Below are 21,859 nucleotides of genomic sequence, written 5' to 3'. Positions count from 1 at the left end.
GTTGAGTAGTGGTCAAGCCCCATAGGAAACCCGAGCTTTAATGGCACAAAATCAAGGCGTCAATATTCGGTGCAGCTATACGATATTTATAATTTTATATGATATTAAAAGTTCACCGGATCCGAGTCGCTCCCGCCAGCGCATCACATACCTGGTCCGCTCCGTTCCGCGCCTTCCCGAACTTTAAAGGCCCAAGGATTGCCACAAAAATGGCTTTGGTAATAACACACCACGGCGCCGAACTATCCGCGGCGCCTGAGTACGTATGTACATACAAATAGAACAATAATTTGTAGTTGATGAAGAGTTCTGTTGGGTATGTACGGATGGATACCTTGCAACACGCCTTTCTGGTCCTAGACCGCCTCAACCACTTGCTTTGAACAGGGCACTCAAACCCACCCACCGTAATCCAGCTCCGAAAAAGGGTATATATATATATGCCTGTCGTTAAAAGCTTTCAAGGTTTACACAGTAGTAGTGCCTTGAGGCTATCGTGGGGCGATTCTAAAGTGCCGCTTAACTTAGGTAAGGTAAGAGGTTTGTGGACTCGGAACAACGGAAGTTGTATAAAACTGCCCGCCCCACCCTTATCCAACGAAACCCGATGCACAAAATATATTTGGGTCCAAAACCCTCTCCAAAATCCACTTTTCAACTTTCGCTGCGTCACTCACACTCGCTGCATAAGCCCCTCCACCGCGCCCGCCGTGCAAACTGCTGTGGTAGTGGCAGAGCACATCCTTGCCTAAAAGTGTCTGGGTTTGGGCTCTGCGTTTTGGAGCAACGGCCTCAGATTTCTTCAGACTATTATGTCTCGTTGTCACTGGCGCAAAAAGCACTGTCGACTTAGACACGACCAGCGACCGATTTTACCGGTCAAGGGCTGAAAGAAAGCAAGCAGACACTAGCAAGTAAGCAACAGCCAAACCAGGCACTCCTCCTGTATTTTCCCCGCGCCTGCGCCCGCGCCACCCCCCGAGCAGCACTCTACAGAGCCCCGCAAGACAACCTCAGGACTGCCCTGCTCCGCTGCCCGCGAAAAGCCCCCCTCTGACCCTCGCCCAGTTGTCGCCTCGAGAAATTATCTCGTTTTACCGCACACCAAACTAGGTACCTTTACTAGGTACCTTTATAGTACCGGGCTGCTGCTCTTTGAGAATCCGCACCCGAACGAGAGACAAATTTCCCACTGCTCGCCTGCAGGCCTACCAAGATGGCGCCCAAGAAGAAGGGTAACAAGAAGGCCAACGACGACTGGGAAGCCGAGCTCGGCGAACCCGCCGCACCTGCATCCAAGCCCGTTGCCGCTGCCGATGGCGAACTCGCCGACGACGACGATGCGGGCGGCGCCGGTGGTCTGATGGCCCTGATGCGCAAGAACAAAGAGAAGAGAAAGAAGAAGGGCTTGAGCGAGGACATTCCAGCAGCGGACCCCGAGCCCGCTGAGCCTCTGCCCGACTTGACCGCGAAGGCGCCAGTCGAGGCCGACCTTGACGATGAGTTTGCGCTCCCCGACAAGAAGGGCAAAGCCGTTGCAAAGGGTAAGCAGCAGCCGCCAGCGAAGCCCGCTGCCTCGCCCGCGCAAGCGGACGGTAACGAGGCCGACGACGGCGGAGAGACGGGCGGCAAGGTGCTGACCAAGGCTGAGAAGGAAAAGCTGAAGAAGGAAAGAGAGAAGCAGCGGAAGAAGGAGCAGGCTTTGAAGAAGAAGGTCACCGGGCCAGCTCAGCCGGCAGGCAAGCCTGAGCCAGCCAAGGCCGCCGCCGCCGTAGAGGAGAAGGCCGAGGTACCTGAGGCTGCTGCTCCTGCAGAGACGGGCGGCAAGAAGAAGAAGCTCCCCGCCCATCTTGTGGCGCTGCAAAAGCAACAGGAAGAGCTGCGGCGTCGGAAGGAGGAGGAGGCGCGCCTCCTCGCCGAGGAGAAGGCTAGGATAGAGGAGGAGGAGCGCCTAGCTGAGGAAGAAGCCAAGCGCTTGGCCGAGGAGAAGGCACGCAAAAAGCAAAAGGAAAAGGAGAGGATCGAGCAGCTCAAGAAGGAGGGCAAGTTCCTCACCAAGGCCCAGAAGGAAGAGAAGGCCCGCAATGAGAGGAAACTCCAGCAAATGCTTGCCGCTGGCATCAAGATTGGTGGCGCGGCTGGAGAGGGCGAGGCCGAGCCTAAGAAAAAGACGGAAAAGCGGAGCGCCGGTCGCAAGAACAACAAGGTGAGCCGCAACTCTTCTCCTACCTAGGACGACCTGTGACCGAGCCCGATTTTTCTGACACTCATGATTTAGGTCGACGAGGAGAAGGTGCTGGCCGAAGCCGCTGAGCGGTCCAGGCTGCAAGCTGAAGCTGCCGCCAAGGAGGCAGCGGAAAAAGAGCGGCTTGCGCGCGAGAAGGCTGAGGCTGCTGCAAAGGCTGCTGCCGCCGCCGCTGCGGAGGATAGTGTAGAAGAAGACTGGGAGGCCGCTGCTGCTTCAGACAAGGAGGACGTCAAGGATAGCTGGGACGCCGACTCGGACGAGGAAGCCGAAAAGAAGGAGACCCTGCCCACACGGCCGAAGCAGCAGGATGACTCCGAAGAGGAGGACTCTGACTCCGAAGACGAGTCGTCGTCCGAAGATGAGCAAGCAACTCAGGCACAGATCGTCGAGGCGCAAAGGAAGAAGGAAGCCGCGGAGCGCCGTGAGAAGGCCCACCAAGCGGCCATGGCTGCTCGGTCTGCGGACGACCTGCGCTCTCCGATTTGCTGTATTCTGGGCCACGTCGATACCGGCAAGACGAAGCTACTTGACAAGATCCGACAGACCAATGTCCAGGAAGGTGAAGCCGGTGGTATCACACAGCAGATCGGCGCCACCTACTTCCCCGTCGAGGCCATCCGGCAAAAGACGGCCGTCGTCAACCCCGACGGCAAGTTCGAGTTCAAAGTCCCTGGTCTCTTGATTATCGACACCCCTGGTCACGAGTCCTTTGCCAACCTGCGCTCTCGAGGCTCATCCTTGTGCAACATCGCCATTCTGGTTGTCGATATCATGCACGGCCTTGAGCCCCAGACCCTTGAGTCTATGAAGCTTCTCCGCGACAGAAAGACGCCCTTCATCGTTGCGCTCAACAAGATCGATCGTCTGTATGGCTGGAAGAAGATTGATAACAACGGATTCCAGGAGAGTTTGGCGCTGCAGAACAAGGCTGTCCAGAACGAGTTCAGGAACCGCCTCGACCAGACCAAGCTCGCCTTTGCCGAACAGGGCTTCAACTCGGAGCTCTTCTACGAGAACAAGTCGATGGCCAAGTTCGTATCGCTGGTGCCCACGTCTGCCCATACCGGCGAGGGTATCCCGGATATGCTAAAGCTGATTGTGCAGCTCACGCAGGAGAGAATGGTGGGCTCGCTCATGTACCTCTCCGAGGTCCAGGCCACAGTTCTCGAAGTCAAGGCTATTGAAGGCTTTGGCATGACTATTGATGTCATCCTGTCAAACGGTATTCTTCGGGAGGGCGATCGTATCGTTCTCTGCGGTGTGGAGGGTGTTATTAAGACAAACATCAGAGCACTCCTCACGCCCGCCCCCCTCAAGGAGCTCCGTCTCAAGTCGGCTTACGTGCACAACAAGGAAGTCAAGGCTGCTCTTGGTGTCAAGATCAGCGCCCCCGGCCTCGAGGGCGCCATTGCTGGATCCCGTCTTCTCGTGGTTGGCCCTGATGACGACGAGTCTGATCTTGAGGATGAAGTCGAGTCTGACCTCGCAAATCTCTTCAACCGGGTTGAGAAATCTGGCCGCGGCGTGAGTGTCCAAGCTTCGACACTCGGCTCTCTCGAAGCCCTCCTCGACTTCTTGAAGGATTGCAAAATTCCCGTTGCCAACGTGGGCATTGGCCCCGTTTTCAAGCGCGATGTCATGCAATGCGGTGTCATGCTTGAGAAAGCTCGTGATTACGCTGTCATGCTCTGCTTTGATGTCAAGGTTGACAAGGAGGCGCAGGCGTATGCTGAGGAGCAAGGTGTCAAGATCTTCACGGCCGACATCATCTACCATCTCTTTGATGCATTCACAAAGCACATGGACGAGCTCACTGAGAAGAAGAAGGAAGAGTCCAAGCTCCTTGCCGTCTTCCCCTGCGTCCTCAGCACGGTGGCCGTCTTCAACAAGACGAGTCCCATTGTGATCGGTGTCGACGTTATTGAAGGCCAGCTCAGAATCAATACGCCCATAGCTGCCGTTAAAACTGACCCCACCACCGGGGCCAGAGAAGTCGTCAACCTCGGAAGAGTGTATGTATCTCCCCACAGTCTATCCCGGATCTCGATTTACGCGTAAGCTAATCATTCGTGTGACATGTGTAGGACTTCAATTGAGCGGGAGCACAAGCAAGTTCCCGTCTGCAAAAAGGGACAACCCTCGGTTGCCATAAAGATCGAGATGGGCGGGCACCAGCCTACCTATGGTCGCCACATCGAGGAAACCGACCAGCTCTACAGTCTGATATCTCGCGCCAGTATCAACTGCCTCAAGGAGTTTTACAGAAAGGATGTGTCGAACGACGAGTGGCAGCTGATCATCAAGCTGAAGCCCTTGTTCGACATTTCATAGTCGCCTAAAGAGCTCGCTTGATATCTGGCGTGGGAACGCCTTCTTGTAACAATTTGCTGATGTCTTTGCTTTTTCCCCGTCTCTTTGAGTTGCTAGTCTGTGTTTTAGAGGGCGTGGAGGATAATCTTTGGCCCTTCTGTCCAGGAAAAAAGCTCTTAGATTACGAAAGACAACTCTTCAAAAAAGAAAAGACGACCGGGGACTCTCTGGGGGACCCGAAAAAAAGGTGGATGCAGGGAACAATGTCATTTTTGGTCTAGGCATGCAGAGGGAAATTCGGTGAAAATAATATCACCCCGTTCTCGCGCTCTTTTCTACCACTGTGCTGCAGACTTTCATGCTTGCGGCAGCGCTGAGTCGGTTGATTTCTGCCCTGATTTGGGCGAAGGCCAAAGAGAATGATATTAGTTAAATATATATATATATATAAGGACCTATTCTTATAACTGTGTGTGTTATGTTCTCTGTGTCGTCTGACATTTCTGGTTGACTCTCCCGATATGACTACATTTCATCATCAGTGACCGGAAACTTGCCCAACTTATCGGTTCGTTGGTCTCTGTCTGCAGCAAGACAGCAATGGCTCGTAGAGTCGGTTAAGGTGGGTATATGCGATATATAGATTAAAGTCGGTTACGGAAAAAAAAGCCAATACCCGGCGGAAGCACGAAGCACAAGTCCAACACGAAAGGTTCTCGGATCCGGCTGACTACAATTAGCGCATCACATGCCAGCCGCTCCGCTCCACACACCCGGACTTTGACCGGCCCGGAGCCGTCAAGGTTCGGCACAACCATGGATTTGCTACCCGATGACACGTACACCGAGAAGACTCACGCCGTGCCGTGGTGTCAAACTCAATCGGTCGGCACGAGTGCAATTGACGAAAGCGTCTTGCACACACCTTCCAGTCCTCACCCAAATCTATCAGATTAACTACAACCATATACTTGACGCGGCCTAACTGGCACAACCGGTACGTTCCGATCCATCGCACGCGATTCGGAAGGCGGGCATATACTATATATGGTTTATCACTTGCCAAGGGAGAATCGCATTTCTTTTCCCCTTCTTTTCCCTGTTACAGAATACTTTTGAGGAGCATATAAAGGCCCTGTCACTCAATACAGCCTAACTAAATCCGCCAGGTTTGAACCCAGCATAGTCAAGGCAGATACCCAGGTATCTAGACAAACCAAGACAAAAGCTTCATTCTATTTAGACTGAGATTTACGCAGAACTTCAAGAAAGGGGAAACCGGAGAACATGCGTAGATAGACTCGCAATCCAACACGTTTTTCTTTTCCCCAGCGGTCTACAAGGGCGTGGGCAGACGATATTCTATCGTGACTGCGAGTGAAATACTAAACTGGCAAAAGAAATTCGTATCGCTGGGGGTTGTTGTATGTGTTCAAATGTGCTTGGGCGTTGAGAGCGTCATCCTTTGGATTGGTTCAACAAAGCAGCCAGGGGAGAAAAGAAAGTAGCAGACCGCCTCGCCCAGCAGTGTCAGAAGGCCTATCTCTTGTCCTTTCTTGTCCCTGTCTCTTCACATTACTCTCTCCCCGTCTTCATAGCACTGCCGTAAAGTTATCCGATCCCCTATTTCAGACGCCCAATGCCATGCGTTCGCTTTCATTTCCATGTGCCCTATCTATCAAAAGCCCACCCTTCTTTGACCCTCAAGACATAAATAGTTTGCGTGAGTAGAGAAAAACCCCCTCAACAACTTCAAGGATCGATGGTCTCCTCAACCTCGGCCTTGGGAGGAGCCTCGGCATCCGTCATATCCTCATCCTTGGCTGCTTCTTGCGGCGCCTTCTCGGGCTCGGCAGCCTTGCGAGCTGCCTCTTCCGCCGCCTTCTTTGCTGCCTTCTCGGCATCCAGACGTGCTTGAAGTGCTTGGCGGTCAGCCTCGACCTTCTCGAAATGACGTTGCACAACGGGGCCAGCCAGAGCCTTAATCTCGTCCATCTTAGCGATGTAAACTGCCTTCGTAGCATCATCACCCTCGTCATACAACCATTCCTATTCAAAATCATCAGTCGCTGTACCTGTGGCAAGTTGCGCTGTACAGAGCGCAAATAAGCCAAACTTACCTCGGTAGCATCGAGCTTTGCGCCGATCTTGGTCTTCTCCTCGTCGCTAGCAAACTCCGAGTACTGGTCGTCGAGCTTGTTGCGGAGATCGTAGATGTAGGTCTCCAGCTCATTCTTCTTCTCCTCAGTGTCGGCCACCAGCTTGTCCTCCATAACCATCGAGGCCTCCTTCTCGGCGGCCGCGTTCTTGTTGGAAGAGTCGAGGGACTGGGTGGCGCTGACGATTGGCAGCTCGCCCTTGCGGACTTGCTTCTTGACCTTCCGCGTCTTGGGCTTGGAATCGTCTTTCGCGTCCGTATCCATGGCCTTGTCAGATGTTAGCTCTGTCCTTGGAATAGACACACTGGCTTGGCCAAGGGATACGTCTGATGCGCCAGCATCCACCCTACGACGTTTCGAGGCATTCCCAGGTGTCTCCTCAACTGAAGAACCAACAAAATCCATAATAGCGGGAGGCTTGTCAGGCGCGATAAAAGTACTCACATCCGGATCCTTCTTCTCCCCGCTATCCTCCTTGATCTCCTCCTCTACTTCCTGGTCTTCGACATAGTAACCGCTCTCAACATTCAAGACTCCGTGAATGTTGACACGAGCCTTCAGCTTGCAGATCATGAAGTCTTCGGGGCTGCCCGAAGCTTTGACGCCCTTGACAGAGAAGCGGCCGATAAAGGCGGGAATCTTGCCGGGCAGCTGCTCTGGCTCGGTGTATTTGGCCTCGAGGTCGAAAGCCTGCTTGCGGTAGAATGTGAGAATCTTTGTGGACGGTAGTACGTTGCCCTTGTTGAAGACGGTGAGGCTGGTATCCTCATCCGGGATGTCTGCATCCTTCTCCCAGGCGAACTCGATTGGGTAGGTGATGACGTCTTGGACAGCGAAGTCGCGGACCTTGAAGACTGGAGACAGAATAGCACAGCTGAAAGCGCAGCCCCGGGCCACAGCCTCATCCTGGTTCAGGGTGAACGAGAGCGGCTTTCCGAAGAAGGCCTGGATACGGTCCTTGACGGCGGGCACACGGCTGCCGCCGCCAACAACCTCGACAATGTCGATATCATCCTTGGTGAGCTTTGCGTCGGCCAGGGCCTGCTCGAGGGGCCCATTGATCTGGCTCAATAGGGGGTCCACCATAGCCTCGAACTCCTGGCGCGTGATCATGGCACGCACATCAACGTCGTTCATGAGCGACTCAATGTTTATGGGCGCCTGCTGGTTGGCGGAGAGCATCTTCTTCACCTTCTCGGCAGCCGCAAGGACACGTGTCATGGCCTTGGGGTTGGTTGTGATGTCGACTTTGTACTTGCCGAGGAACTCCTTCTGCAAGTGGTCCAAAAGAGCCTTGTCGAAATTCCGGCCACCGAAGTGGCGGTCGAAGGCGGTTGCCTTGACGGCAAGCTCGCCCTTCTTGAACTCGACGATGGAGCACGTGTAGTTGCTGTGGCCAACGTCGACAAAGGCTACGCGGCGCGGCTTCTCGTCGCCCGAAGGAAGGTCGAGTTTTGTGATGCCCCACCCCAAAGCGGCGGCCGTGGTGTCGTTCATGAGGCGCAGAAGCTTCAGGCCAGAAATCTCGGCAGCGTCAATCAGGGTCCTGCGCTGGATGTCGGTGAACCACGCGGGTACGCTCATGACCATGTCCGATACTGGCAGCTTGAGCTCGGCCGAGGTTGTCTGCTTGATCTTGCTGAGGAACATGGCAATCAGCTGCGTCGAAGTGAACTTCTCTTTCTGGCCGAGGTACGAAACCTCAGCGCCGACTTGGCCATTGATATCAACCAACGGGGCCGAGATAAACTGCTGCTCGATCTGAATATCTGGATCGTTGAGAGAGCGACCGGCGAGGCGCTTCAGAGAGCTGACGGTGTTTTTCAGATTTGAGATTTCCTGTGTCTTCGCAGCCTCTCCGAGGTAGCGGGACTTGGGTCCGAACCCGACTAGGGAGCTGGAAAACGAGCGAACGGGACACTGGTCAGCGATACAATCCAAGGCAAAGTGCCTGCCATAGAGGAAGGCGGGTGACAGTACGTGTGGGCGGTAATGGGGGTACAAGGATGCGGCAGGACTTACGGAGTAGCCCGGTTAGAGACCTCATTGGCGATCTGGACGGCGAACGAAGGCCATGTTAGCGTTGCGCGCAAAAGCTCGGCAACTCTACCTATCGAGGGAGGTCGGAAATATTAGCTGCCAGTTGTGGGGAGGCACGTACAACATCGACACCCCGGTTCCGTGCAACGGCAATGACGGTATTCAGAGTTCCGAAATCGACTCCTACAAGACGCAACGAAGCGAGTTAGCCATTTGCGCCTCTTCCCAAAAATACGTGGCAGCAGGGAGGGAGGGAGACAAGCGTACCGACGACACTCATGTTGGCGGTGGAGGTAGAGGCACTGGTGACGACCTTCTTGTAAACAAAATGTTCCTATATGGGCAGCGGGAGGGCTGCAGTTGTGCTCACCAGCAGCGACAGGCGCGGCGGAAAGAGTTGACAGACAGTGTGGACTGGTTGGGTCGGGCGAGGCTTCGTTCTCGGGAAAAGCTGCTGGAGTCTTACAGAGTGGTCGCAGAGTAAGGCGTAAGGTATCGCTTTCTTTTGCTGGGACAGACTCGAAAAAAATAAGAAAGGCCGTGTACTTAGTTAGCGAAGGGTAAAAAAAAATCAAACCCAAGTTGCCCGACTCCAGCGCAGGCAGACTTCCCCTCCAAAAGGGACCTGCGCGGGCGGCAACCTTGATTATTTACTAATGGCGCCCCCGGGGCGTTTGGGCGCACAAAACGCACCCAGAAGTTGCGAGAACCTTCTCAATTGGGCCCCTACTCCGTATGTAATTTGCCTATCGTCAGGCACCCGCAACGCCGCGCTCTCTGTACCCACACACTGTACGTAATATACACCTATACCAAGGTCACTCTGCGGCACCGAGCCCGCCGCTGTGTCCACGATGCGGTTGTTGGGTGGCGACCTACAAGGGTAACATTTTCTTTATTCAAGCCAACGCAATCCTTTTGCATCATCTTCCAGAACCACTTTGTTTTTGCTCGCCAGCATCAATTTCTCTCTCTGTCTTGTCTCCAAGACCCGTTTCATACCTTCTCCACCGTTCAAGAGGTAGCTGTGCATACCTCGCTTGTAACTGTCCTAATGTGTGGATCGGGGCGCTAATAACACCCCTGCCGCTTGCCTATCACCCCACCATGGAGCCCAGCCTTTCCGCCCGCCTCACCGCTGGCAGTTGGATGGAAGCAAGCCCCCACCTATGCCCCGCCATGATGAGGGGCTTTGGGTCACCAACTTTGACCCAGGAGCCGTGCAATGATGCCAGACAAGGCTGTGACATATTAATCAGGCACAGATTAGGTTTTCAGTTTTGTCCTTCTTAACGATTGGCACCGTCTTGTATTTTCCAATTTCCATTGTTTTTAATGAAGGGAATTCTAAAAGTTGAAAGAAATCCAAGTTTCGCTATATGCCTACCTCCTTAACTAAGCTTCCTTGACTAAGGTAAGTACCTCAGGTAAGGTAGGCACCTACCTATCATGGTTTCCATACGATTGTCATTGGGAAACAAGAAATATGCTTGTATGAAATGGCTCGCGAGTACTCTGAAATGACTTTCTCTATTTCTTCTAAGGCAGGTCGCAGATACCTCTGGGGTGGGGACGGAGAATGCAGGTTGTGAAATGGCATTTTACTCAGACCTAACGATACCTACAACTGCGAGGTACCTTGAACTGTACAGTACAACAATGCATATAAGGCCAACTCACTCCAAGTGTAATTTGATATCTTTAACCATCTATAAGGAAGTTTTTTTTGTCTACTCAAGGAGCGACTGGAGCAACGTCTTTCCCTGTTTAACAAAATGTACACACTTTTTGGTAACAAGTTGATGCCTTCAGAGTTACCGGCATGGCCTACAACATTTATTTATCAAATATCATTCACAGCAAAATGTGTGGCTTATGCCAGTTGTTGGCACACTTAAAGTGCCCCTGCCTAACCTGCCATACATACACAGGTAATGTGAAGCTATGTGTATAAATTTACCCCCGTCTGACCAAGCCGGCCCCTTTGCCCCTTTTAGAGTTTGCTATGTCATGACGTTCCAAATTTGAGCAGCTCCAGCCCTGTCTTATGTTTTCTCTTATCGTGCTACAGCATGTCATCCCAAAATCGAAGCCCGATAACATCTCCTATCTTCTCCCAAAACTGAAACCCATGAAAAAAGAGACATACTACAATACGTGGCAGTCTGTCTAGCCTCGGCCATCCCAGCCCGGCGCTATTTCTCTAGCCAGGTCTCACGACGCGCCGGCCGTGCCGACCCCCGGACGAGGTCGGACACGGGCACCGGGGATATGTGAGCAATCTCTTGGTGTCTGTGTCGATATCCCCTTCGGCCATTGGCCTGCCGTTCCTATGTCCAGTCCGCCAGGGTGCCACCTTCAACTATCGGTGGTTAGCCCTTGACGCCGGGAAGGCATTACGGTTGTCAGGATCGTGGTGAGAGTCCTCAATCTCATCTTCTACCTCGTCCATTGTGGATGTTCGTATCCAGCTGGCTCGGCCAAGGGGGCTCCTTCCTGTGCGTCCCGTCGAGTTTGGCGGCGGCATAATTGGTTGGGGGGTGGCTCTATGGGAGTCTGGCTGATGTGCTTGCTCGCCAAATTGTTCGTGCGCCAAGCTGGCCGAGCCCACGCTGTCGCTGCTTCCAATTCTCCTATGTGCGGGCCGGCTGGCGTTTGCTGCAACCATGAGCGAGTCTGCGGTATCCATAAAGCCCGCTCTCCTGAGCTCTGATTCGGAGAACTCGTAAACCTGCCCAGGCGGTGGCCCCTGGTGCACCCGAACGTTGCCGCTTGAATATTGGTTTAACTGGCTGGCCTGTGCAAGCTCGTACTTGCGCCTGTCCTCCTCGCCCATGATGCTTTCCACCCTTCGCGGCATATATACCGAGAAATTGCCAGTCTGAGCTGAAAAGGTGCTGTCGAACGAGTCACGGTGGTGCAGGTGTCTCTTCCCCCCGGGATGTAACGACCCCGCAAGGACACTAACGCTTGCCATCGAATCGTCGGGGTGCTGATACCAGCCGCTTGGTGTTCTCTCTGGCGCTGCGAACTTACCAATGACCTTGTCGGGAGGCTGCAGGAGACTTTTAGATCGGCCCAGCCCTGTGCCGTTTTTCTCCTCTTTGCTCGCTAGTTCCTTCCTTTCCTTAGCTGCAGGGATGAACGACTCGGGAACAATGTTGAGGTCATCGCCCGCCTTCTCGGCTTGCTCAATGGCCTCTTGGGCTGTCGTGTGAGAGTCGGCAGCCGCAGCGTCAGCTCGCGGGCCTCCCCAGGTTCGCTGGCCAGCCGTAAAAATACCGTACACCATATAGTACCAGTTAAAAAACGGATTTAGCACGAACATCATGGGGTATAGGAAAAGTTTGAACCGTTTCAGCTTAGCGCCGAAGTAGATCATCATCAGCCAATTCAGGCCCAGAGAGATTGCGATGAAGCCTACGGGGAGGTCGTTGACTCTCTTTGACGTCGTGAGTAGAGCCAGGAGCATGATGAAAAAGAGCAGGGCCGTCGTTCTTATCGTATTCTGCATGAACCGAACCAGTATGAGGATCGGGTACCGCTTCCACAGGCGCCAGTCTGTCAACATGCAGACCTCGTTGGTGATGAATCCAAGAAACCAGCGACGCCTTTGCTTGATAAGCGACCGCATCGTCTGGACCGCCTCAGTCTTGCAAAAGGCCGAGGTGCACATCTGGATCTGATATCGCTTCTTAGCACCAATCATGAACAGGTGCGTCAGCCACCGGTCCTCTCCCAGATGGCCTTTGGCGAAATCGAACAGGTCCTCGCACTGCTCCGCCTTGTCGGCGAAGTAGTATTTGGCCATTCGTCGGAAGGCTGAGAAGCGCAGCATGGTCAAGGCTCCTGGAAGGCAGGTGACAGCCCCGCAGCCAGATTCCACCGTTCTCTCAAACAACTGCCCGTGGACATACTCCATGTCTTGAAGCAGAGTGATGAGGCTGTGTTTCTTGGTGGTAGATGTGATGACACCTGTCATGGCCAGCATGTCTCTCCTATTACCCGGGCTGAGCTCCATGTCATAGACAAAATTCTGCAGGCAAACCCGGTCCAAGATGCAGTCGGAATCAATGAAGAGAATAAAAAGATTATCGTTTCGCTTGAGGTATTCGTGGTACACCTTGTCGATGAGTTTGAACGTCTGCTTCTGGCAGTTCCTTTTTCCGCCATGGGGGAATCTTGAGATCGTGACGCGCGCGTCCCTGTACGAGACATCAATGCTTGTGGGATATGTCTCAAGCGTTAGGGGAACGCCAAGCTTTTCAATGGTATTAAGGTAGAGCTCATCTTCCTGGTCGCCGTCGAAGGAGAGAAAGACGTGAATACACGACGGCGGGTAGTCGCAATCGACAACCGAGTTGACAGCAGAGACGAGGATCTCGGGCTCCTCCTTGTAACAAGGCATGACGATGACGACCTTTGGTGCAGATACTTCATCTAGAACCTGCTTGATGCGCCGCTGTCGCCCGAGCTGATGCGTGACGATTTGGTAGACGCAAAAGAGCCACGGGATCGTCAGGAGACCGGCAAAGCTATAGAAAGCAAACCACTGGAGGTCGTCGACCATGCCTGGCGGCCAGACCCGGACGATCTGGCTTGGAAGCGGTAGAGTGACGATCATGATGGGAAGAAAAATGCACCTTTGGTGAATAGTCAGCAACCAACGTCCCACGCGCCTAGTAGCAGAAAGTAGGAAATACCTTAGCAACAGAAAAGCGATGCCAACTATGACAGCAAGGATCCGTACTGTCCAATGCTCGGCCTTCTTGAACACTTTCCACAAACAGTACATGAACGCGGCTATCCAGAGGAACCATTCGAGCAAGGCTGCGACCATCACCAGGCCTACAATGGACGTGTAGATAATCTGCACATATGTTAGTCGTCGCCTCTTGCCGGGATTGTAGTTTATGAGTTCTTCACGATGTGGCGTACCTCGTGAACCGGCCATGACTCCACGATGTCGCCAGCCATCTCGAGGGACGAGGCGGATTAGGAATCTTGGGGTTCGAGAGTGCGGTTTCGGTGCAGGGTGGCAATGGGTCGAAATGGCAAAAGAATCATTAACAGAGGGCTTGCCCCCCGAGATCAAAGATGGCAAGGAAGCGCAGGGCACGGTTAGAGCCCTGTATCCGCGCCACCAGCGTGCGGTTGAGAGAGCGGTCGACGGATAGCTGCAGACAAGCAAGGGTCCCAGTCACGGCAACTCGCAGGGCCCAGTGCAAATATCCCAGCCAAATCCCAAAGGCGGGAGGCGGTTGCTGGGGAGTCGTGGCTCTGTCGTGCCACTTCGAGACTTGTCCGAAACGGGGTGAGAGATATCGCCGACTTGGATGGAAACCGAAGGCGAATTTGTGCCTGACGATGTATCTTTACCGTCGTGAAAAGAGTAAAACTACCGCCATGTAGTCCCATGTAAGAACTTTTACTGCTGCTCTCTCTCTCTCTCTCTCTTTGGCCGAGGGGATGGGGCGGACAGAGATCAAAAGGGGCGGGAGGGTGAGTGAGCTGCAGGGCGAACCGGGGAAGGGGATGACGACAACCTCAAGGCCACAGCACTGCGACCGCGGGTCTAGGTCCACCAAAAAAGGTGCAAGAGAGAGAAATGTGCTACAGATGCAAGCGTATGCGGAATCTGGGCTAAAATTGGACACTGCCGTGTGAAAAAAAAGGGGCACCTGCAAGGGGGAGAGGCAATATCGACAAATGAATCAGTTTAGCCGCGACTGCCTTTGAGATGGCGACCAAAGAGCTCGCAGCTCACGAGGCCCACACCAGAAAATACGTATTCACACCGGATCGGCGGCCGGCCTCCAAAAAGATAAAAGGAAATGAGATAAAAAGGGCAACAAGACGAAACGGGGTTGCAGTCTCAAGGCCAGACTATTCCAAAGAGCCGTCGAGAGTTGTTGGAGGATCCTGTCCTTGGAGAGAAAACCACAACGAATGTTTTTCGATCCGGCGGTTTGTGTATTGTACACGATTGAGAGAGGCTGCACGGGATCAGAAACAAGAAAAGAAGAACAAAGGTAACAACAGGTGGGCCGACACACGAAGAGGCCGTACTATACCCCCGTGTTACCACGCACTGCTGTGCTCCATTGTTGCTGGGCTCGCTGCCCGGGTATGGCGGCCGGCTCCCACTTTTTTTAATGACAGCTCGCTCCTTGGGGCCCGGGAGACGAATACTATTGAATGGAACACAATACCTCCCTAGTAGACTGAAGGGAAATTGTCGAGAGGGAAGGGACGGGGGACTGGAACAGAAGAGAACTCGGTGGGAAAGCGCCACTCTCGACGATCTATACCTGCCCACCTAAGTTGGTCAACAACCACTAAGTTAACAACACAACTTAGAGAAGGCACGAAGGTGAGCAACAAAGGCTCTCGACTCAAATCAAGACGAGTAAGTAACAGCCCGGAGCCGAGATAGCTTGGTATTGCGCGGTGCAATGTAAAACGTACGCAGACCGAACTGATTCCCTCTAGGCCCAAGAAAGGTATGTTTGGGGGAACTTGGCCAGCGGCTTGGTCGTCCCGTTATAAGGTATGTGTATCCATACGTAGGCCTGGACCCTCACTTAGGCTTAGGTACTCGGCAAGTCTTCCGTAACGAACACCAGGCCGAAGTAGCCGCAGAGGTCGAGGAGAAGAAAAAACGTGGAGAAGTCGGGAATCCCTGTTGGGCGACTGATGAACCGGATTTTGGCGGGGAGGGATGGAAAAGACTACGAGAGTCGATATTCCGGAGATCGACTAGGTTTGGAATTGCGATTGCGGGGCCTCGGATTAACGCTCCCCCAATGATAGCTGCTCCGTGAAAGCGCTGTATGTACGGGAAACAATAATCTGGGCCACATTAGCTCAAGGCTGTCTATTTTCTATATGATCAGCGTGGCTACAATGGAAATAGCCGTTGAAACGGGCGCACGGGTATTTCGGGCTTAGACCTTCTAGAACCCTGAGCACCTAAGTGAGGTAGTTGATTTATTCACTATCAAGACAAAATCCTGAACCAGAAAGAGAATTTAAATCGCTAAATACAACACCATCTCCTTCCATCATAATTACTAGGTTAGCATCTAGAGCCCTTTGGAGAGATAGTACAGGAGAGTGTTCGTACAAGACGGGTATTACCCATTTTAATCTTCCCAAAATGCGTTTCTCAGCACAGACAAGGAGAACGACCAAATACAATTCTCGTTCGCGGATACAAAGTTGAGATGCTTTTTTTTTTACCACTGGAACTTAGGGATTACACAAACAGATAGGCAGGTAGGTGAGTAATATCCTTAAGGACCTGACTATGGGTCAATCGTCAACTGCTCTCTGCTTTAATCTAACCGTCTTGCCGGCTTAGTAATTCTTGCAACCAAGATTGACCCGAATAAGTATAACTGAAGAATTGAAGCCGTTTCCTGAGCGGAGACGGACCCCGGAGCGAGTAACGCTGATGAACAGCTTTGCAAAGTGGCAACAGCGAGACGAGATGGTCCCAGGACAGTTGCGAGTGTGGGGCTTCAATGTACCCGATGGCCGTCGCTTGCCCCTGCATAGAGCAGTGCCGCAGTCTGGTGCATGTTTCGCCAACTGCCCAAAACTTGCCTCTGGTCATGGATGGGCCGCTTGCGATCACTCGCTTTTCCCGTAGATCTCAGTGACTGGCTTCGCCTTGGCTTCCTAGCCAGACGAGGTTCGATAGATGCTAATCCCATCTACCAGAGCCACACCATGACCCCGTCGGACACGCCGTCCTCCGTATGGCGAGCCAAACATGTGCCTGGTAAGGAGGAGTTCATGTCGCGCTCTGGCGCAGCTTGGAAAATTGTGTATTCACGCCCAAGTATACCGAATCAAGTCCTATGGTGTGCGCGTTAAGCATCACGTTGTCAGCAATATTCCGGCTGGTGATGTCCTTCAAAGCCGGTTCCGAAATCACTTTCGCTGACGGCCACCTGAATGAGAGTGCGTGCGATGACTGCCAGTCTTGCTCTTCTCTACTGTGCCAAGTCTAGGCAAACACTCAGACGCTCTGGTGGCTCTGTTCATTGACCGCTGAGCCAGCAGCGGGCTTACGCCAGTCCGCGATACCGGCTCGCAAGGGGGAGTTCGCTCGGGGATACCATACCAATCGACGTCGCTGAGTTGGAGCTTGCGGACGCGCTGTCCACTTCTCTCTTTGCCCGTTCGTGGGTCAATGCGACTTTGGTGATAAGTACTAGGCTTTTCGTGACCTAAACGAGATGCATTGTAAATATTGGGATTGGCGCCTAGGGGTTTCGAGTCATGTTCACCATCGTTGTCCTCGTTCTCGCGCAGATCATAGTTGAGCACAAGGTTCTTGATACGTTGCTGCTCCTCCTTCTCGGCTTGCTGCTGAGTTTTCATGGCGATGGCAAAGTGCGAGTCAGAAGGCAGCTCAACCGTCCGAGTCTAGCATATGTTAGCTCGTGTGAAATTGCACTTCAGACACGATACGTACCTGTTGACGATTTCCCCTCTTGGTCAACAAGGAAAAGGCCATCGTTCCATTAATGGGCTCCGCAGTACTCTCCCCAACGGCCTCAACACCGGCATTGGTTTCGCGCGCCTTCGACCTCACTGGCAGCGGAACGTCGAATTGTTGCTTGCGCTCGAATTTCCGTGACTCCAAGCTTTCAGCCATCATCTTCGCATACTCACGCTCGAAGTCCGCTTCATCCTCGGGATCAATCTCTTCCTCCTGTCTGGTGACGACGATGGCCGGTTCCTCAGGCTCGCTGCCGTACGAGGAATGGTTCTGTTCATTTTCCTGTCCGGTTGGGACACGGTTGGCGTTTGTCAAAAAATGAAAAAGCGGCAGGATAGGGCATACCTCTGCCTCTCCATCGTCTGAGGCTGACTCGTCATCATCGTCGTGTTCCACAAGCGCTAGATCACCTCCATCATCTCCGTCAGACGACGTTTCGCTCGTTTTGTCGTCCTGCTCAACACCCTTGTCGAGACCAGATGTTTTTTGGTCTTGGGTAACAGCCAGCTGGAAGACCTTGTAGGATTCTTCCAGGTTCGATACTAGCTTCCACTGCGGCCTCGTAAGGGCAAAAATGTCTTGCACGAGGAATTCTATGTCCATGGGTAGCGGGTTCTTGGTGTAGATGTAGTACTGGAAAAAGGAAAGAAAGTAGTCTAATTTCTTTCCTGCAGCCCCCTTGTTGAAGAACATCCCGCACGTTTCGAGAACCGTGGAGATCAAGCGAATGCGAAAAAAATCATCCGGGAGATCAAATGCATTTGCGCGTCCTGGAACTGGGGGTCCTCCTATATGGCATTATGTTAATACCTCCGATACGACTAAGTCTTCTAACCCGGGAATGGTACATACCGTGGCCAAATGTCATGATCCTGTACATGGTGTCGAAAATCACTGGATGCTCCAGCATTCGGTAGTTGTAAAGCTCCCCGAGATACTTAACCTCGGCAACTCGGCGCTGGTTGAACTTGAAGTCATTCTGTTCGAGGCCAAACAATATCGACTCGATGACGGTGTCAATGACGCCAACGACAAAGTCGGCATGGTATCTGTACATAGCGCTCAGTAGAATGGCAAGGAGGTGGACGTTGCCGTATTTGATCTTTCCAGGCTTGGAGAAGACTTTGCGCAGAATCGCTACAACCTGATCCAGTGTCAACAAGAGTCAGAAGGTGGGACCACAGCAAACATACCTCTTTCTCTTCCCAGTGAAGCCTGCGGATCTGCCTGAGGACTTTGCTGTAGTTGCGCTTCGTCAGGTCACTGTATATCAGCTTACGGATGAAGAGCTCCATAGGCGTCCTCTCCTTTTGCTGAATGGCCGGCCGCTGCGGAGGATCGACGTAGTACACGGCGTTCTCAATGAGCATTCTCTCGGCCTGCCCAATGTGCTGTACAGACTTCTTCCGCTGAAGCGTTTCCAGAAAGGACATCATGCGGGGCGAGGTTTCGGGGTTCCTCAGCAGATATCGTCCGCAGTTCTCTAGGAGATTGCAGATAATCTCGATATTCATCCGAGAGAAATCATCGAGGCTGACCTTTAGACAATGGAAGACTACATGCTCTGGTACAATGCCAAACTTGGTCAGTTCAGCGAGGTATCGGATGTTGCCAAGTCTGACTTGGCCCAGGAATTCCTTTTCCTTCCGTCGCTGGAGGCTGCGGAACTCGGCATCAAGATGCTCGACTAGGCCTTTAGGGATGTCAGGCATGTACTGTCCGAGCGTAGCAACAAGTCTCGACCAACTCGGGAGCAAGTCGCCGCGGCCCTTGGGAACGTCTGTCAGAGCCTTGACGAGTCGGTTGCGGGAAGCCTTGGAGTTGAGGAAGCAAAAATCAATGGCGGTCTGATCAATGGCTTCCTTGTTGGTCAGGTCCGGTAGTCGAGCAAGCAGCGCATCAACCTGGGCTCCAATCGTCTTGTTCGCAATCGCCATTGACTGCTCGTCAGCGGCAGCATCTGCAGCCTTTGATGCCTCTGCCGCGTCAGAAGGGTCAACCTTCTTGCCGACCTGTTCGTCCGAGTCGGGTTTCTTCTTTTTTACGTCTTCTAGAAGAATTCCAGGTACTTTGCCCCTGAGGTCCACGAGATTTTCGTAGAAGCGGCGTTCCTCTTCATCCTCCCATATGCCAGAACCTTCGCCCTGCCCACGGAGATACTCGCCTGCCTTGACAATACCAATGGAGCCGTTCGCTGATGCGGCAGGATCGTCCGTGTCCTTCAAGTCTGGCATTTCTGCGCCAATTATATCGGCAATGACTTGGGCGTTGGCGACTAGGCGTTCTTGGGCCTTCACCTGTTTCTCGAAGTTTGACTGTCGGTCTTCAAACACTTCGCCTGATTTAACGTAGGCCTCTGCATTTTTGCGAGACTGGTTGAAGATAGCCTTCTGGTCTCGAACAAGGTGACTCTTGATGTCCTCGAAATATCGCTTTAGAATGTTTCTGAAGCGCTCCTGCAGCTCGGGCGAAGTGAACGGAGCCTCTTCCGAAGTGACGGTGGCAGCATCCTCGCGGGTCTCGACCTCGCTAGAACCGCTGGTAACACCATCTTCTTCGACAGTTCTTCGGCCTTCGGACCCAGCCGCCTTGACTCCCAACACATCCCAACCGAAGGCCTTGACAAAAATGACGAGGAGAGGAAGGTTTGCATGCTCCCGATCGTGGCTAAGGAGGTCTTTGAGAACCTCTAGAGGAAAAGGCTCGGCACCGCCCCCTTTCGTGGAGCCTCGGGGCTTTAAGTCGGCCACCTTCCCGGTGGCTCCCTTCGTAGCGTCATCGGGACGCGAGACATCATCGAGGGTCCGGAGGATGCCTACAAGCCACAGTTCGGTAACAACTCGAAGAAGAACCCGCTGCCGGACCAAACGTTCCTTTTCTTCTTTCTCCCTCAGTTCTACAGGGAGTGCCTTGAGGGCACCTTTGTCGGGGGTGGCCATGCCTTTGCCGAGAAGCCATCCGAGGTATTCGGTAAAGTCCGTAGGGCCAAAACGCTGGTGCAAAGCGCTGACGATTTCCACGCCGGCCTCGACCTCTCCGGGGGACTTGAGCTTGCACAGTCCTTCGTAGCATGCCGAGATAATCTCCGAGAGGTACTTGGACAAGCTAACGGTTCGTATTTCTTGGAGGAAGGTGTTGAGAGTGGCGGGGGTGATGGCGGTGCGGAGACGCTTCATGAAGGCCGTGTTCTTCTTCAGAGTAGAGTCAAGGGACGCGGCGACGGGAAAGATATCTATGTGGGCGGAGAATGTCAGCGAGAGCCGCGGCAATTTCGAGGGAGGAGCATCTTCGTCGTACCTTTCTCGCCATCCCATGCCCTCTGGTTGAGCTCCCGGAGCTCGCCTAGGAAGACAATGTCAGCAAATGCATGCACACGAAAGAGGAATAAGACGACGGGGGGGAAAGCAGAGCAACTCACGCCTCCTTGCGCGATCCATGGCGGATCGTTCAGTCTATGTGTGTGCTCGAGCAGGGAGGGGCGGCGCGCGGTCACTCGCAGATGGAGTTGCTAAGGGTTGATAAATTGGAAGCGGCAATCCCCATCAGCAATGGCAGGCATCGGTGACGTAATATACGGGGCAGCCTCTTCTGGCTTGGGGAGTGGTGGCCAGAGTCAGACGGCGCGTCGGGGGTTCTCGCGGTGTGAAAGGCAGCTTCCTGTCAATCGACGGGAGACACGAAGGTCGTTCGTTGACGAGATCAGATGGACGATAACCTGAAAGTCACGGCGGGTATGAAAAAGTGGTTGCATCCAACCTTTGCACTCCGCAAAAACCCCACCTAAAACCTAGACTGGGAGCGGGCACGAACCCCACAGATTGGGTCATTGCCGCACTCCCGTGAAAGCGCCGGGCCTGCAGGGCCTGAAATTCTAGAACTTGGTCCCCTGTAAGGGTGCTATGCAACCTGGGGGCACTCTCCGCCCTGGTTCCATGCTAGCTCAGCTCCAGCGCCAAGCGACCTCTTACCTAGAATTTTGATATCACCTACAGTATATGCCCAAAGTCATTTTCGGCAAGAAAAGAGATAGGTACAAACGATTATTATAGATACATGTCTATGATATCGATATGCGTCGCCATGTTACAAAGTTGGAAAGTGTACCGCCTGGCTCCGTGTATCACGCGACCAATTAAACAATCTAGGCTGTGGAATGTAATGTAGAGTGAGCAAATGGAACCGAGAAGCAACTAACATTATCGTGTCATAAAAGCATGGGAGGATGGTGGGCAAACTGAAGCAGACCCATACATACTTCAAAACTTTAGGGCTTTAATGTAATTTTGTAGATAGTGGTAGGCAGGCATCCATCCTCCTTGTCACTAGTTTGAGGGAGGAGCGGAAAATGACATACCCTCTTTGACAAGATACGGATACAAAGGGCCATGTTTCAACCAGCTAGAAACCCAATTGAGGAAGCAAGAAATGTTGTCAAATGTGATTGAGATGCGTTGTGGGGGCAAGAGCATCAAATCACTTGCTGTTGCTATACAAGATGTGGTCTGGTGCTTGTATCTACTTGGTGCTTATAAGTGCCTGGCCAGACTACAACAAAGACTCCCTTCAGGAGACAGTACTTTGGAGGTTAGG

General features: G+C 53.1%; 5 protein-coding genes across 5 annotated transcripts; 2 read left to right on the top strand and 3 right to left on the bottom strand.

Moving 5' to 3' along the window:
- Positions 1 to 1,216: 1,216 nt before the first annotated feature.
- B0T26DRAFT_676391 (uncharacterized protein) lies at positions 1,217 to 4,579 on the top strand (the record flags this gene model as incomplete). The annotated part of the gene is made up of 3 exons (XM_060439971.1): positions 1,217 to 2,206; positions 2,279 to 4,260; positions 4,333 to 4,579. The coding sequence occupies 3 exons, from the start codon at positions 1,217 to 1,219 to the stop codon at positions 4,577 to 4,579; spliced, it is 3,219 nt and encodes a 1,072-aa protein (XP_060296991.1).
- A 1,338-nt stretch (positions 4,580 to 5,917) lies between these two features.
- B0T26DRAFT_318717 (heat shock protein 70 family) lies at positions 5,918 to 9,170 on the bottom strand. The gene is made up of 5 exons (XM_060434357.1): positions 9,025 to 9,170; positions 8,879 to 8,940; positions 8,740 to 8,771; positions 6,679 to 8,614; positions 5,918 to 6,607 (listed from the first exon to the last, which is right to left on the bottom strand). The coding sequence occupies exons 1-5, from the start codon at positions 9,035 to 9,037 to the stop codon at positions 6,311 to 6,313; spliced, it is 2,340 nt and encodes a 779-aa protein (XP_060296990.1). The 5' UTR covers positions 9,038 to 9,170; the 3' UTR covers positions 5,918 to 6,310.
- A 354-nt stretch (positions 9,171 to 9,524) lies between these two features.
- Positions 9,525 to 10,624, top strand: B0T26DRAFT_712275 (uncharacterized protein). The gene has a single exon (XM_060442075.1). The coding sequence runs from the start codon at positions 10,351 to 10,353 to the stop codon at positions 10,558 to 10,560; it is 210 nt and encodes a 69-aa protein (XP_060296989.1). The 5' UTR covers positions 9,525 to 10,350; the 3' UTR covers positions 10,561 to 10,624.
- B0T26DRAFT_712274 (class VII chitin synthase) lies at positions 10,625 to 13,841 on the bottom strand. The gene is made up of 3 exons (XM_060442074.1): positions 13,696 to 13,841; positions 13,461 to 13,627; positions 10,625 to 13,400 (listed from the first exon to the last, which is right to left on the bottom strand). Exons 1-3 carry the CDS (start codon positions 13,732 to 13,734, stop codon positions 11,120 to 11,122), a joined length of 2,487 nt encoding a protein of 828 aa, XP_060296988.1. The 5' UTR covers positions 13,735 to 13,841; the 3' UTR covers positions 10,625 to 11,119.
- Positions 13,842 to 16,666: 2,825 nt separating this feature from the next.
- B0T26DRAFT_318583 (armadillo-type protein) lies at positions 16,667 to 20,794 on the bottom strand. Its single transcript, XM_060434355.1, has 7 exons — positions 20,688 to 20,794; positions 20,567 to 20,611; positions 18,463 to 20,501; positions 18,122 to 18,413; positions 17,615 to 18,057; positions 17,243 to 17,551; positions 16,667 to 17,193 (listed from the first exon to the last, which is right to left on the bottom strand). Exons 1-7 carry the CDS (start codon positions 20,704 to 20,706, stop codon positions 16,696 to 16,698), a joined length of 3,645 nt encoding a protein of 1,214 aa, XP_060296987.1. The 5' UTR covers positions 20,707 to 20,794; the 3' UTR covers positions 16,667 to 16,695.
- Positions 20,795 to 21,859: the final 1,065 nt, after the last annotated feature.

Source organism: Lasiosphaeria miniovina (assembly GCF_030549165.1).
Source record: "Lasiosphaeria miniovina strain SMH2392-1A chromosome Unknown B0T26scaffold_4, whole genome shotgun sequence".
Classification (NCBI taxonomy): domain Eukaryota; kingdom Fungi; phylum Ascomycota; class Sordariomycetes; order Sordariales; family Lasiosphaeriaceae; genus Lasiosphaeria; species Lasiosphaeria miniovina.
This window is presented reverse-complemented; position numbering and strand designations above follow the sequence as displayed.

Coding starts and splice junctions, on each gene's coding strand:
- B0T26DRAFT_318717 (XM_060434357.1), bottom strand. Junction 8,772..8,878: donor GGAACCGGGGTGTCGATGTT/GTACGTGCCTCC, acceptor TTCGCCGTCCAG/ATCGCCAATGAGGTCTCTAA. Junction 6,608..6,678: donor CAAAGCTCGATGCTACCGAG/GTAAGTTTGGCT, acceptor GATTTTGAATAG/GAATGGTTGTATGACGAGGG.
- B0T26DRAFT_712275 (XM_060442075.1), top strand. CDS start 10,351: ATGGCATTTTACTCAGACCTAACGATACCTACAACTGCGAGGTACCTT.
- B0T26DRAFT_712274 (XM_060442074.1), bottom strand. CDS start 13,734: ATGGCTGGCGACATCGTGGAGTCATGGCCGGTTCACGAG. Junction 13,628..13,695: donor AGTCATGGCCGGTTCACGAG/GTACGCCACATC, acceptor ACATATGTGCAG/ATTATCTACACGTCCATTGT. Junction 13,401..13,460: donor ATCGCTTTTCTGTTGCTAAG/GTATTTCCTACT, acceptor TATTCACCAAAG/GTGCATTTTTCTTCCCATCA.
- B0T26DRAFT_318583 (XM_060434355.1), bottom strand. Junction 20,502..20,566: donor GGCATGGGATGGCGAGAAAG/GTACGACGAAGA, acceptor CCGCCCACATAG/ATATCTTTCCCGTCGCCGCG. Junction 18,058..18,121: donor GATCATGACATTTGGCCACG/GTATGTACCATT, acceptor AATGCCATATAG/GAGGACCCCCAGTTCCAGGA.